General features: G+C 43.6%; 1 protein-coding gene across 2 annotated transcripts in view; it reads left to right on the top strand.

Annotated features, from left to right (window-relative positions):
• MCF2L2 (MCF.2 cell line derived transforming sequence-like 2) overlaps positions 1–13,617 on the top strand; it is a 242,044-nt gene that overhangs the window by 111,269 nt on the left and 117,158 nt on the right. For both annotated transcript variants that reach the window (XM_011945800.1, XM_011945799.1), the window contains exons 7-10: positions 684–833; positions 7,545–7,669; positions 8,290–8,404; positions 9,474–9,593. In XM_011945800.1, the coding sequence (XP_011801190.1) occupies positions 684–833; positions 7,545–7,669; positions 8,290–8,404; positions 9,474–9,593 (510 nt within the window). The remainder of the gene's footprint in view (positions 1–683; positions 834–7,544; positions 7,670–8,289; positions 8,405–9,473; positions 9,594–13,617) is intronic.

Here is a 13,617-nt window from a genome sequence, read left to right as displayed (position 1 = left end):
CAGTGGCAAAAAGATTGTGATTTGATGAAGGCCCAGAAGATTGTTAGCAATTTTTTAACAATAAAGTATTTTTAAATTCAGGTATGTGGAATTTCTGACATAATGCTATTGCACACTTAGTAGACTACAGTATACTGTAAACATAATTTCCCTTTGCACTGGGACACAAAAGAATTTTTGTGACTCACTTTATTGTAACGTTGGCTTCATTGCAGTGGCCTAGAACCAAACCCACAATATCTCTGAGATTTGCCTGTATATATAACTAGGAATAATATAACCACACATGTACAGTACATATTGTTTTATAAGTGAGGTATATAGATTCTTTTGTGTGTGACAGTGCATTTTATGGGTGTCACCTCTTTGAACGAGAGACTCAGAAAGTTAGAACTCAAAGGAATCTTAAAGATCATGTGGCTCAATCACTTTATTTTATAAATAAATAAACTGACATTCAATGTAAAGAGGTGACTTATCCAAAGTCATTTGGTCAACCAGTAGCAGCACTGAGACTAAAACCAGCCTCTTTTTAATCTCCCTATCAGGATCAGGTCCTCTATACCATTTCCAAAGTCAGGTAATTCACTCATTTTGTCAACTAAATCTGTTGTCTTTCCATCAAGACAGCATGTTGGTGAATGTTAATCTCTCCACATTGTTATAATTATCTGACCTTCCAGGCCATCGAAAACTTTGCCTTGACCTTGAAGACCACTGCCCAGATGCTGCAGACGTTTGGGGCCTGCCTGGCCACAACAGAGCTGCCCAGAAGCATGCTATCCACTGAAGACCTTCTCATGTCCCACACAAGGCAGTGGGACAAGCTGCAGGTGAGCGGTCAGTGGCCTCTCAGATTCTAGCGTCTGTGCCAGCAGGTATACCTGCCTCTTGGAGAGAGCTGGTAGCCAAATTAACAGTTAAGCCCTCATTTTCCTTCTTCTTTAGTGACTTGGAAGCCATTGATCATCTTAAACCTTCCAGACAGGCAGTTTGTAATGAAAGAAGTCTCTTGAGACTGAGTGGTGAGTGAAGGACAGTGGGAAGCAGCACAGAGAAGGGCTTTTCCAGCTTTGTCTGGGTGAGCTGAGGCATGTGAGCACCCTTTCAAGGGTTGCACTCCTGTGATCCTGCTCAGGACAGAGCGAGACAGAACATGCTGAAATTGCAGGGGATAGGGGCTGGCTTTTGAAATATAAGCTTTCCAGCAGTGGTTGTAAAGTTTTGGGGCAGACTAATAAGCTGACTTACTGCTTCACTTTCTCAGAAGTGTGTCTTTTCATTTGGGGATGAATTTGAGAAAAAGGACTACGGAAGGTGCCCTGACCTGGGTTGAAGGAGAGGCACCTATTAAATGATTCATAAAAGCACGTCAGAACCTGCTGAGGAAAGGGAGCTTGGCAGGTTCTTTTAGTCATGTAGTACAGGGAAATCTTCCTGGGGCTTCTCCCTGGATGAGTGTTGGCACCTTTCTACCTTGAGAAGCACAGACCAATCCCATTATTTCACAGAAGCCCAGTTTTCAATAGGGCAGCAAAATGAGGATTGGACGGTCAGTGTATGTGTCTTGGCCTCACGGAACTTGGGAAGAGTTGAACTATTGTATCTGTGACCAAAAAATTGCAAAAACGCTTTGCTAGATGGTTGATTTGTTCACTTATTCAACATTTATTGAGCACCCACCACTACTTGCCAGGAAAACCAAAAAGGCAACCTCAGCGAACACATAGTCTAGTTAGGAGAGTCTCAGAGTCTAGTAATTGAGGCAAATTAATGTTTTCATGTGCCAGGGAACACTGTTAAATTCGGTCTTTAAGGAGATTGTTATTCAAAAAGAGATGAACGGGAGTGGTGGCTCACATCTGTAATCTCAGCACTTTGGGAGGCCAAGGTGGGTGGATCACCTGAGGTCAGGAGTTGGAGACCAGCCTGGCCAACATGGTGAAACCCCATATCTACTAAAAACATAAAAATTAGCCAGGCTTGATGGCAGGCGCCTGTAATCCCAGCTACTCAGGAGGCTGAGGTGAGCGAATTGCTTGAACCTGGGAGGCGGAGGTTGCAGTGAGCCAAGATCTTGCCACTGCACTCTGTCCTGGGTGACAGAGTGAGACTCCATCTCAAAACAACAACAGCAGTGAAAGAGAAAAATATATTCCGAAGATTACTGTGAATAATCAAAATATCTGGACTGGGCTGGGCCCAGTGGCTCACACCTGTAATCCCAGCACTTTGGGAGGCTGAGGTGGGCAGATCACCTGAGCTCAGGAATTCAAGACCAGCCTGGACAATATGGTGAAACTAAAACTCTACTAAAAACACAAAAATTAGCTGGGTTTGGTGGCAGGCGCCTATTATCCCAGCTACTCGGAAGGCTGAGGCAGGAGAATCGCTTGAACCCAGGAGGCAGAGGTTTCGGTGAGCCAAGATCATGCCACTCCACTCCAGCCTGGGTGACAGAGTGAGACTCTGTCTCAAAAAACAGACAAACAAACAGAAAAACAAAACAAACCAAAATCTGGACTGAAATTGTAAAATCCTGATGACATCCTGAAAATTTTCCCTGAAAATGCCTCTGAGAAGCGTGGCCTTTGCTTTTCCAAACCTACTGGCTTAAGTTCACATGATTCTTAGGAGGTGCGAGTTGCAGAAAGCAGGGCCTAGGTGCCTCTGTGAAGTGTGCTAGGAAGGAGTTTGCAGTTGCACAGGCCCTAAGGTAGTTCCTGACCAAAAGGAGTCTGCAGAGTGGTCCTGTTGATACAAAGGGGTGTCATGGGAAGGACACCCAGCGCACCAAGGACTGTGAAACTGAGCTCTGTGCCTAGGGCTCATGAGCACAGTGCATTCTTTGCCTCCATCCCTGAAGGGTGTGGAGAGGTCGAAGAGCAGAATCACCAGGATGACAATGTGATCAGTCAGGAAGGTCTCTGGAGAAAAGGTTAAAACATTTGGATTTGAGATAAGGACACATTACTAGGGGTGAAAACCAGCCAGTCAGGTCTTGCTGTATGTGCTGGTGGCAAGGCAGAGGGGTGGGGACAGGGAAGGCAGATGAGTGGGTGTTCTGTATTTCTCTACACAGGCAAAGAGTTCTGCAGAGGTAAACAGGTGGGAAAGAACCAGTTTCCAGGATGGAGTAAGAGGATTTCCTTATGCATGCTAACCAGCTGTTCTCAGAATTACAACAGGCGGCTCTGAGCAAAGGAGGCTAAGACTTCTCTCAGGTTATGGAGTGGAGTAACCTTGGAGGCCACATAGTTAGAAGTATTATTTGACATTTATACTCTATTATGTTAATTTGGTTAAACACCCCCTATCCAAGCTGTAAGGCAAGTGAAAGGAAATTAGAAGGTTCCATTTAATTGACCTTTTAGTAAAAGAAATGCTTGCATTTATATTCCATGCTACCCTAAAGTCATGGTGAAGACCTGAAATTATTTTAAGACAAAATTCTGAAAGCGATTTAATTTGTCCAGGTGTTTACCTCGATTAAGAATATTAAGTGAATTTGGATTTAAAATATTATTATCTTTATTTTACCAAGTAATATTAATTAACATCCTTTAAAAGACAACACAGGCTGGGCACAGTGGCTCAAGCCTATAATTCCAGCACTTTGGGAGGCCGAGTGGGGGTGGATCACCTGAGATCAGGAGTTCGAGACCAACCTTGCTAACATGGTGAATCCCTGTCTGTACTAAAAATACAAAAATTAGCCGGGCATGGTGGCTGGCGCCTGTAATCCCAGCTACTTGGGAGGGTAAGGCAGGAGGATCACTTGAACTCGGGAGGCAGAGGTTGCGGTGAGCCAAAATCACTCCATTACACTCCAGCCTAGGCAACAAGAGTGAAACTCTGTCTCAAAAACAAAACAAAACAAAACAAAACAAAAAAACCAAAACACCAAACAAACAAAAAATACAGATAATTTCTTAAGGCCTTTTTGTGATTACTGATTATTGTCCCAATTCAAATTTGATTCCTTATCTTGTAGCTTAGAAGCATGAATACCAAAATCATTAAACTAGAGTTACATTTTTCCTCTTTCTCATCCAAAAATGACTTAAAGAGAGAAATGGTTTATATTAGAAAAAAAAGAGGTACTGGCCGGGCACGGTGGGTCACACCTGTAATACCAGCACTTTGGGAGGCCAAGGCGGGTGGATCACGTGAGGTCAAGAGTTTGAGACCAGCCTGACCAACATGGAGAAACCCCATCTCTACTAAAAATACAAAATTACCCGGGCATGGTGGCGCATGCCTGTAATCCCAGCTACTCGGGAGGCTGAGGCAGGAGAATCGCTTGAACCTGGGAGGCGGAGGTTGCAGTGAGCCGAGATCACACCATTGCACTCCAGCCTGGGCAACAAGAGTGAAATTCCGTCTCAAAAAAAAAAAAAAGAAAGAAAGAAAAGAAAAAAAGAGATACTGTTTAAACTTGTATTAGTAACTTAGTAGTTTTTGTGGTTATTTATGCATATTTTATTTTACCCTTACTGGTCTTTTACCTATCTTTTAATCAAAGATTCTATATGTCATTAAATAATTTCTTTTCCAGCTAGAAAAGTGAAAAACTATTATAAGATCCATTCTTCAGTACAGTGAACTTTTGTAGTTATTTAAATAGCTATAAAAGTTGTAGCATGTGATTTACCGTTTTCTCCCAGCCTGGAGAGTGTTTTTTCCTAAACAGCTAACACAGCTTAGGGGATTTGGCTTGATTTCTTGAATTCCTTTCTCCTGGGATCTTTAAGAGATATCTTAGGTATATGCGTCTGGTCGCCTCTACAATCAAACAGAATACGAGAGCCATTGAGTTGGAGAGGTTTTCAGTCTCACTTGCTATTTCTCTAGGGAGTTGTTACTATTTTGTTCAAAATAGTCTTCCAGTAGAACCTCTTTTCTTTTGGCCCTTCAGTATATTAAGCCAATCAGTTCACACAGAAAAAAATCTCAAAACATCCACAGTGGAACAATCGTATCAAACTTTTAAGCAAACTGATAACTTTAAAAAAGGCTCTTCCCCAGAAACATAAATTCTTTCCTCCAGCCTGAGCCACAGCTTGGGCCTGAATCTGTTCTTACAATCAAAGAGTGCTCCTGACTTCAGTAAGTGCTATTTTCTGTCCAATCAAATCGTGGGCACCTTGGGCTTCATACTAAATTTGAAACCTTATTTTCGCTGTGATTTCTCTCTCATCTGAGGGACAGAAAGGAAGAGCAAGTCTTGTAAACACAAGCAGCTTTAGCCTTCCCTGAGAGAGCTGAGCTCCGGATGAATGAGACAAGCAGACAGGACTCAGCTACCCATCGTTTCTGCTGTGTGCCTTTCCACCCATCAAGGAGAGTCCGAGCAAGTGCTCAGAGCACATGCACAACAGCACCTCCACCTCGTCTGCCAGTTGGATCCTGTTCCAAGGTGGTGGTGGGGCTCCCATTTTCTGAGGAAAGGGAACTTTGGTAGGCAATGAGCTATCTCTCAGTTTACAAGCAGTCCTCACCCTGCCACCAGCAGGACCCTGTCAGCACAGGGAAAAGGAGACTCTACAAAAGGGAGCATGAACTTAAACACATGTTCTGGAAGACAGTGCCGAGTTCCTCCTCCAGCCTGAGTGCAGGCAGTAAAAAAATTAAATACCCAGAAAGGTTATTTTCTTTCCATGGAAGCTGAAACTCCAGTTTTAGGCTGAGCAACTTCCCCTTACCCTTTCTAAGTACCATAGTTGCTCCATCTTTCCATCTGTGTTCGTGACAGATTTTTGTAACCCTACTCAAGTTGACCATGTGGTTGAATCCCAAAGCAGTCACTAGGTCACAATTTTTGCTTGTATCCTTTTTAAACAGTGTAAAGGGGATATACAGTGTGTGACATCACTTGTGAAGATTCACCTTCCCTGTCTGACACACTTTCTTCATGCTCTGCCACACTTCGGGTGTATCCCTCTTCCCAGCTTCCCCCTCCAGTGTCTCCTTCTGCCACACCAATATGGCGCTTCTCCTTTAGCCTCTCTACCTTTCTTCCCAACTCTTCATCACATATGGATGTGTGTGTGTGTATGTGTGTGTGTGTGTGTGTGTGTGTGTGTTGCTGGAAGCTCAGCAGCAGTTAAGAAAATGAGTGGGAAAAGCCACGACCCTCTTTAGTGGGTGGGATGAGAGAATGGCTAAGACACTGACTTAGGAGTACATTTTTTCCATCATATCTAATTTGTCTTTATCCATCTGCAACCTGACTTCTTTTAGGCTGTTATTAATTTATCCAACCTACAAATACTTAATGAGCATTGATGAGATAAGAAATGAGGACTGACACATGAGAATGGAAGAGAAGAGATATGCCTGATTCCCAGGCAAGAGTGCCAGCCACGTGGCTAATGTGGGGCACTGTTTGGAGTGTGCAGAGCCAGAGGATGTGTCCAAAGAACCCTGAAGGGCTAGCTCACAGAAGCCAAGTCCATCATCAGCCAGACCCAGGGCCAGGTTTGAGGATGGGTATGGCCATGTAACCCTTCCAGGGGAAATTCTGGAGTAGGATGGGACACAACAAAGGTATGAGCTTGAGAGGGTCCAGGACTTCTGTGTGATCAGAGTGGGGAAGTCTAAAACTCTTCCCATAGGGAATGAGCTCTAGGCTGTGTGAAGACCACAGAGGTGGCTGGGCCTAGAGGAAGTGACTCAGTGTTTATGTGTGCAGAGGTGATCTCTTGGTTTGTTTTAGAACTATGGGCCTGTTCTAATGTTCAAGGGCATACCAAACCAGCCTCCTCTGACTCAGGAATCAAACCCATAATTCCCAAGCACAGAATTTAGGTCAGGCTCTGCCACTTTTGTTTTGCAGCCCGGGCTTTCTTTATGGGTAAGACTCAGGGCAATGAGAGATGACCTGCACTGTCCAAAGAAAGGACTACAGCTGTTGGCTGAAGGAAGTAGCCTTCCACAACTGCATAGCACTAAGTCTTTGTGTTAAAAAAGCAGAATGGGGGGTTGGCTTGGAAGTACGAATCTTTCCATGTTAAACTGAAATTGCTGCCCATATCTGCCAAACTTAAATAATTAAACAAGGCCACAGTTGGTTGGCAGGTGGAGGGAGAGGCAGGTGTTTATTGATGAGACCAACCGAAGTATTTTTTGATCAACTAGCAGTTATTATGTTATTATTGCTCGGTAGTTTCTAGCATTCAACATTCCATATCTATCATTTTCTTGTTTCTGGTCACTGTCTTGGATTAAAACTAGGTTGTATTAACTAGTTTTTCTTTTAATTTACAACAGTAGCTTGAGAGATACAAAAAGCAGATGTTGATTTTGAAGAGGAAAAATATACTTTTTTTGGTGTATACCCTTTCAGATATTTTGAATTTTGTATCATGTTGGTGTGTTACCTATCAAGGATAAGTTAATTGATTAATTTTAAAGCTGCATCTTGACTTCATCAGCATTTAATTTCCTAAGTGAAAAATGTACTGATCTACCTCTTCACCCGAATTCTACCAAGAATTTGTTTTTTCTAATTCCTTCTAAGAGAGACTACTTTTATTTTCTAGGATGAGCTGAAATTACTTGGAAAGCAGGGGGCCACATTGCTGTCATGCATCCAAGAACCAGCCACCAAATGTCCCAACAGCACACTCAATCTCAATCAACTTGAGAATGTAACTACCATGGAAAGGTGAGTGAGTGAGGTGGAATCTGCCTTTTCAGGAGAGAATATATAGACCTAGATGTTCTGGAGCAACCAAGAGCAGATTGGAACAGCCAATATTGGGTCTTGGTGGGGCCAAGGAAGAAGAAGAATATTTGAGACAACAAAGGAAAAAAGATCACATCCATCTGGCATCCACGTATGGAGATCTTTTTATGAGCATTCCATTCCCCGCTCTTCGGTGTCTATGACATGCTCCCACCCTAGGATTTTGAGGGAGAGGGTAGTATTTATTAGGCTTCATTTCCAAATAACAGTTTGGCTTGGAGCTGTGCTTTATATTCGTGTGTCTCAGGTAGAAAGAAAGAAGGCATGAAGGTAAGATCAGCTGGAGCACATTCTAAAGCACAGCAGCTGCCTCTGAAGTGAAGTTGCTGCCTGCACTGTGGGTGTCCTGATTGGAAAATGAAAGGTGCAAAGCCTACTGAGCCAGAAGAAAGGCATAGGTGACACATGCTTTCATAATAAGGAGATGGTCGCAATTGATACCACTGACCGAAGACACAGGTGTTCTACCCATAGGCCTCTATGGATGCCTGTGGAAATGAATGCTAACCTAACACCACTTTCTTATTCTTTCTTGAAAGGTTATTAATTCAACTGGATGAAACAGAAAAAGCCTTTAGTCAGTTTTGGTCCAGTCATCATTTGAAGCTTAACCAATGCCTACAACTACAGCATTTTGAGCACAACTTTTGTAAGGTATTCTTTTCTTGTTTAATATAACTTTCTTTTCTGCTACCGTGACCTCTGGTTTTCTCTCCCTCCTCACTCTTTGGTATGGGGTTTCCCTCTTTTCCCTAATCCAGCTTTCTCCTTATCTCCTTGCTTCTTTACAGACCACCCCCTCCAACCCCCTTCTCACTTTTTCAGTGGAGTAAAGGTGTTCTAGAATCCCATTTTCTTGTTGCAGTACATGGCATTTCAGCGATGGTTTATCTTGCTTTTTTTTGAAACAGGGTCTTATTCTGTCACTCCGGCCAGAGTGCAGTGGTGCAACCATGGCTCACTGCAGCTTTGATCTTCTGGGCTCAAACTATCCTCCCACCTCAGCCTCCCAAGTAGCTGGAACTACAGACAATGCCCCACCATCACACTAGATAATTTTTTTTTTTTCTCACTCTGTTGCCCAGGCTGGTGTGCAGTGGTGCAATCTCAGCTCACTGTAACCTCTGCCTCCCTGGTTCAAGGGATTCTCCTGCCTCAGACTCCCAAGTAGCTGGGACTACAGGTGCCCGCCACCACACTCAGCTAATTTTTGTATTTTTAGGAGAGATGGGGTTTCACCATGTTAGCCATGATGGTCTTGATCTCCTGACCTCTGTGATCCGCCTGCCTCGGCCTCTCGAAGTGCTGGGATTATAGGCGTGAGCCACCGCACCCGGCCCAGATAATTTTTTAATATTTTTGCAGAGACAAGGTCTCCCTATGTTGCCCAGGCTGGTCTCAAACTTCTAAGCACAAATAATCCTCCACCTCAGCCTCCCAAAGTGCTGGGATTATAGGCATGAGCCACTGGACCCAGCTATCTTCCTTTTTGATTGATAATTGGTTGATTATAGTTCTAATAGTTCAACTACAGGTGAATTCTGCACCCCCAGCTTAATTTGAAAGTTAGTGAGCTGCAAAAAAAAATTTTTTTAACATATATAGATATATACAAGTCTTGAATCCTCTTTGGAATTTTGAGTTTTCTTGAAGCATAACAAACCTATACCTTCAGGTGAGTGAGTGTTGGTTTACTTCTGGACTGTTCTAATGTTTCTTGTAGGCTAAGTTTACCCTGGATAATTTGCTGGAAGAACAAGCAGAGTTTACAGGCATTGGAGACAGCGTGATGCACGTGGAGCAGCTTCTTAAGGAACACAAAAAACTGGAGGAAAAAAGCCAGGTTTGCTTTCTGACATTTTTGTGTACTGGGAAGGAGGTTGCTGTGGACGGTGATGGATCATGTCCAGTCATTGCTATTGGAAGGTTGCTAAAGGACACAGGAATGCCCAGTCCTGCCCTTCAGTCACCCCAGGATCCCAAGGAGAGTTGCACATTAACAACTGCTGTGAATGATACAGGCAGCACAGAGTCCTATTAAAGCCACTGAACATATAGTTGCGGTTGGACGCTCAGGTGGGGTGAGGACTCTGGACCAGCCCTGTCCTCTTACATGGTCGGCAACCAAGTGGGAGAAGGTCACAGCAGGTTCATCACTCACCAGAACAATTATCTCAGAGTCTCACCAATCAGCTTGAGCTCCTCCCTAGAGCCTGGACTAAGGGGCTGGGGGTTGTGGGGTTGGTAGTAGATGGGAAACTTTCAAAGGGGAAACCAGGAAAAAAAAATGACTAGTTTTATACCTGGAGCAGGACAGTTAGATGGGGGAAACTGGTCCACATTAGTTCCATTGCTACACAGAATTGGCAAAGCTTTCTCCTTTCTCATGTCCCAGGAGTTGTAAATATGAAACTTGTAAAAGAATATGTATTTTACAATCCCATACTGGAATTAAACAGTGTCCCAGATCTGCACACAAGTCAGCATTTAGAAGCGATTACATTTTAAGTATTTACAAATTTGTTTTATTACAAATGAAGAAAGCGGAGTCATCTCTTTCCATACAAGTTCCTTTCTGCTTGTTTAAAATTAGGTTCTTTATATTTTTGGGTCTTGGGAACCAAGTCCCCTATGGTTAGCGCTTCCTTTCTTAGCTAATCTGGAGGCATGTTTCTCAGATGGCAATTTTGCAGTACTAGAGATGTGCCAAAGTGTGAGCCTCTGGCCAGCAGCACAGATGTCACCTGAGTAAGCGCTAATTAGAAATATAAAATCTCAGACCCCACCCTGGAATTGGAATCTGCATTTTAAGAAGATCCCCAGGTGATTGACTTGTACATTACAGTTGGAGGCACACACCCCTAAAGGATACAAAACAAAGTATACTAAGGCTACACTGACTCTAAGAGCTGTCGGTTGTAGATTCTGAGCTGCAGGTGCTTGTGCACATGCATGAACACACAAACCCACCTGTGTATCCAGATCCCCATTCAGGAATCCCGTCCCTCCCTAGCGAGTGCTCGTTCTCTTACCAGTGACCATTTGTCAGATAGACTAGTGCCGAAGACACACGAGTCATCAGGAACATTTCTCAAACAACGGAAAAGGTGAATTTCATATCTATGATGACTGTATGTCTTAGATTCTTCAGGACAGCCCCAATCTTGTAACCCTTTTAGTTTTTTCAAAAGAATTTTTTACTGAATATAGGTACTATATTTTTTGCTTATTCATATATTAAGAAAAAGTGCCTCATCAATAAAAATGCCTTCGTATATATATGAAAGTGACTACTGACCTATCCGGAGGGTTATTTATTCATCAACAGGTATTCCTTATCCTAGGTTCCATGGATGCAGTGGTGAGCCAGACAGTCCAGACTCTGCCCTCATGGAGCTTACGTTCTACTGGAGAGAGACGGTTCACTAAAAAGCAATCAAATTAATAATAACATCAGATAGTAACAAGTGATATAAAAAAGAAAACAAAATATAATAGAAAGTGACTGGGGATGCTACTTTAGCTAGCATGGTCTGGAAAGGCCTGAGAAGACGACCTTTGATCTGAGATCTGTTCGGTCTGTGTAATCATGCAAAGACTTAGGGAGTTGTGGGTGCAAAGGTCTTAAAGTGGGAATGAGCTTGGTGAGTTCAAGGAACATTGCTAGAGCAGGTGGGCCAGGAGGAAATGAGGGGACAGAGATGAGCAGAGGCCAGGTGGTGGTCCTGTTGCACCCTGAGATCTTTTGTGAGGATTTGAATTTTATTCTCAGTGGAACAGAAAGCCCTTGGAAGGCGCTGTGGACTGTGTTTCGAATAGTGGTGATGGATCTGCATGACTGCATCACATTCTGTCTTCTGCCCACCTCCTTGAACTTGTGGTCGTTGGTATATGCTTCAAAAGTTGCTGACCTGAGCTAGGGATGAAACCTATGGTTATGGAACACAGGAATGCTCTGTGAACCCATGACCCACCTTTCATGGGCAACGTTCTGGAAGCAACTAGACTAGCCCACTGTGGATGACCTGTGACTTGCAGGATTTGCAGACCTGTCACATCCTGTGACTTGCAGATCTTGTTTCTAAACTTGCTTCCTGAAGGATGCAGTACACCTGTGTCTCTGCCTTTGGGTCAATCAAACAAAGCTGTCTCACCATAACTGAGATAGTTTTCAATATATCTTCCCTCATACTTCTCAGAGGCATGGCTTCTTCAGATGATTAGGGTTTGGCTAATCTTTCCATTTGTCCTTTAAAGTGTTAAAGGAACAAGACTGTGTCTGGCCACAATCTGACAAATATCTGCTTGGGGTTTGTCCTTTCCTCGGCACCAAGGGGCCAACTCCCTCCCAGCACAGCCACACACTGGCTCTGGGATGTTGCCAGCTTCCTTATTCCACACAGTGACATCATCCTCACAAGTAACCTCAGAGTCAGCTCACTAACCAGGCTCCTGTCACATGCTGATTCAGCCTGTTCTTTATCTTGTTCTAGTTTGAGGGTTTAGCAGTCTTTTGAATGCTCCTTCCTGATTCTGAAAAACAGTAGTTTAAACCATTTATAGAAGGTCTTCTATAAAAGCAGAATTTGTGGCCAGGTTTTGACTGTGGGAGCATACTGAGACCCTTGCTGAGGAGCTAGCAGGGAACACACCAGGATAGGGTGTTCCCCTATCCTGGATAGGAACCACCAGATTTCAGCCTTGACCTCTCCCTATAAGGGTGCTATGTCTAAGAAGGCATGGAACCCAGGCCATTAACATCTAAGGATGTCATCTAGTTGGAGGGTCATGGCTTTGTGTACATGTGTGAGATTTTCAAACACACACAGAAGTGGATAGATTGGCACAATGAACTCCAAGTGTCCATCATTCAATTTCAACAACCATTAACTTTCTGCCTTTCTTGTTTCATCTGGCCCACGTCCCCATACACACACTCCATCCCTATGGATCATCTGTGGGTTTGTTCTAGATTCCCTGATAGAGTAAGATCACTCGTTTTCTTGCCATTTTCTTCCCTAGTAGGCACTCTCATCTCTCATCTGTTATACCAGTAGAGTCCTCGGGGGGGGGGAATAAACTGTTATTTCAATAAAGATTTCTGAATCGCAACTTCTAAGCTGCAACTTGACTATCCAGCCTTCTGGAATTTTCAGCATCTGAAAGATCCCAGATGGGCTTGTGATCAGAGTACTGGATTTTAGCCATTTTTCCCTCACGCTTTCTTTATTACTTTGGAGATTTTGATGACTATTTATCTTGAGCAGGAGGTATATAAACTAAAAATATAAGCTTCAATTTGGAGGTTTCACTGTACATTTCTTTGCAGGCACATGTGGAGAGGCCAGGTGGTTGGAAGGTGACGAGAACACAGGCTTTGGAGTCAGATAGGGATGGATTAAAATCTTGGCTCTAACAAGTACCAGCTGTATGACCCTAGTCACGTTTCTTAGCCTTTCTGAATATGGTCCCCCTCATCTGTAAAGCAGAGATAATAATTCCTACCTCACAGAGACCCTGTGAAGATTAAATGAGTTAGATGCATGGTAGGGACTTCATGTGGTCGGCCTGCAGTGTGGTCAGTGGTCAGTGGTCAATATTCAGTGGTCAGAAACTATTGTTGTCCTTTCATTTCTGTAATAGTGACTTTCCAGCCATATGGTGGCTGAATCCGGGTTGCTCCTTAGTTGCCCTTTTTGTTTTGAGACGGAATTTCACTCTTGCCGTCCAGGCTGGAGTGCAGTGGCACAATCTCGGTTCACTGCAACCTCTGCCTCCCAGGTTCAAGCGATTCTCCTGCCTCAGCCTCCTGAGTAGCTGGGATTACAGGTGCCTGCCACCATGCCCGGCTAATTTTTGTATTTTTA

The sequence above is a fragment of the Colobus angolensis genome, unplaced genomic scaffold (assembly GCF_000951035.1).
Source record: "Colobus angolensis palliatus isolate OR3802 unplaced genomic scaffold, Cang.pa_1.0 Scaffold245, whole genome shotgun sequence".
Taxonomy (NCBI): Eukaryota; Metazoa; Chordata; class Mammalia; order Primates; family Cercopithecidae; genus Colobus; species Colobus angolensis.
The sequence above is the reverse complement of the archived record's forward strand: the minus strand, read 5'-3'. Positions and strand labels throughout refer to the sequence as shown.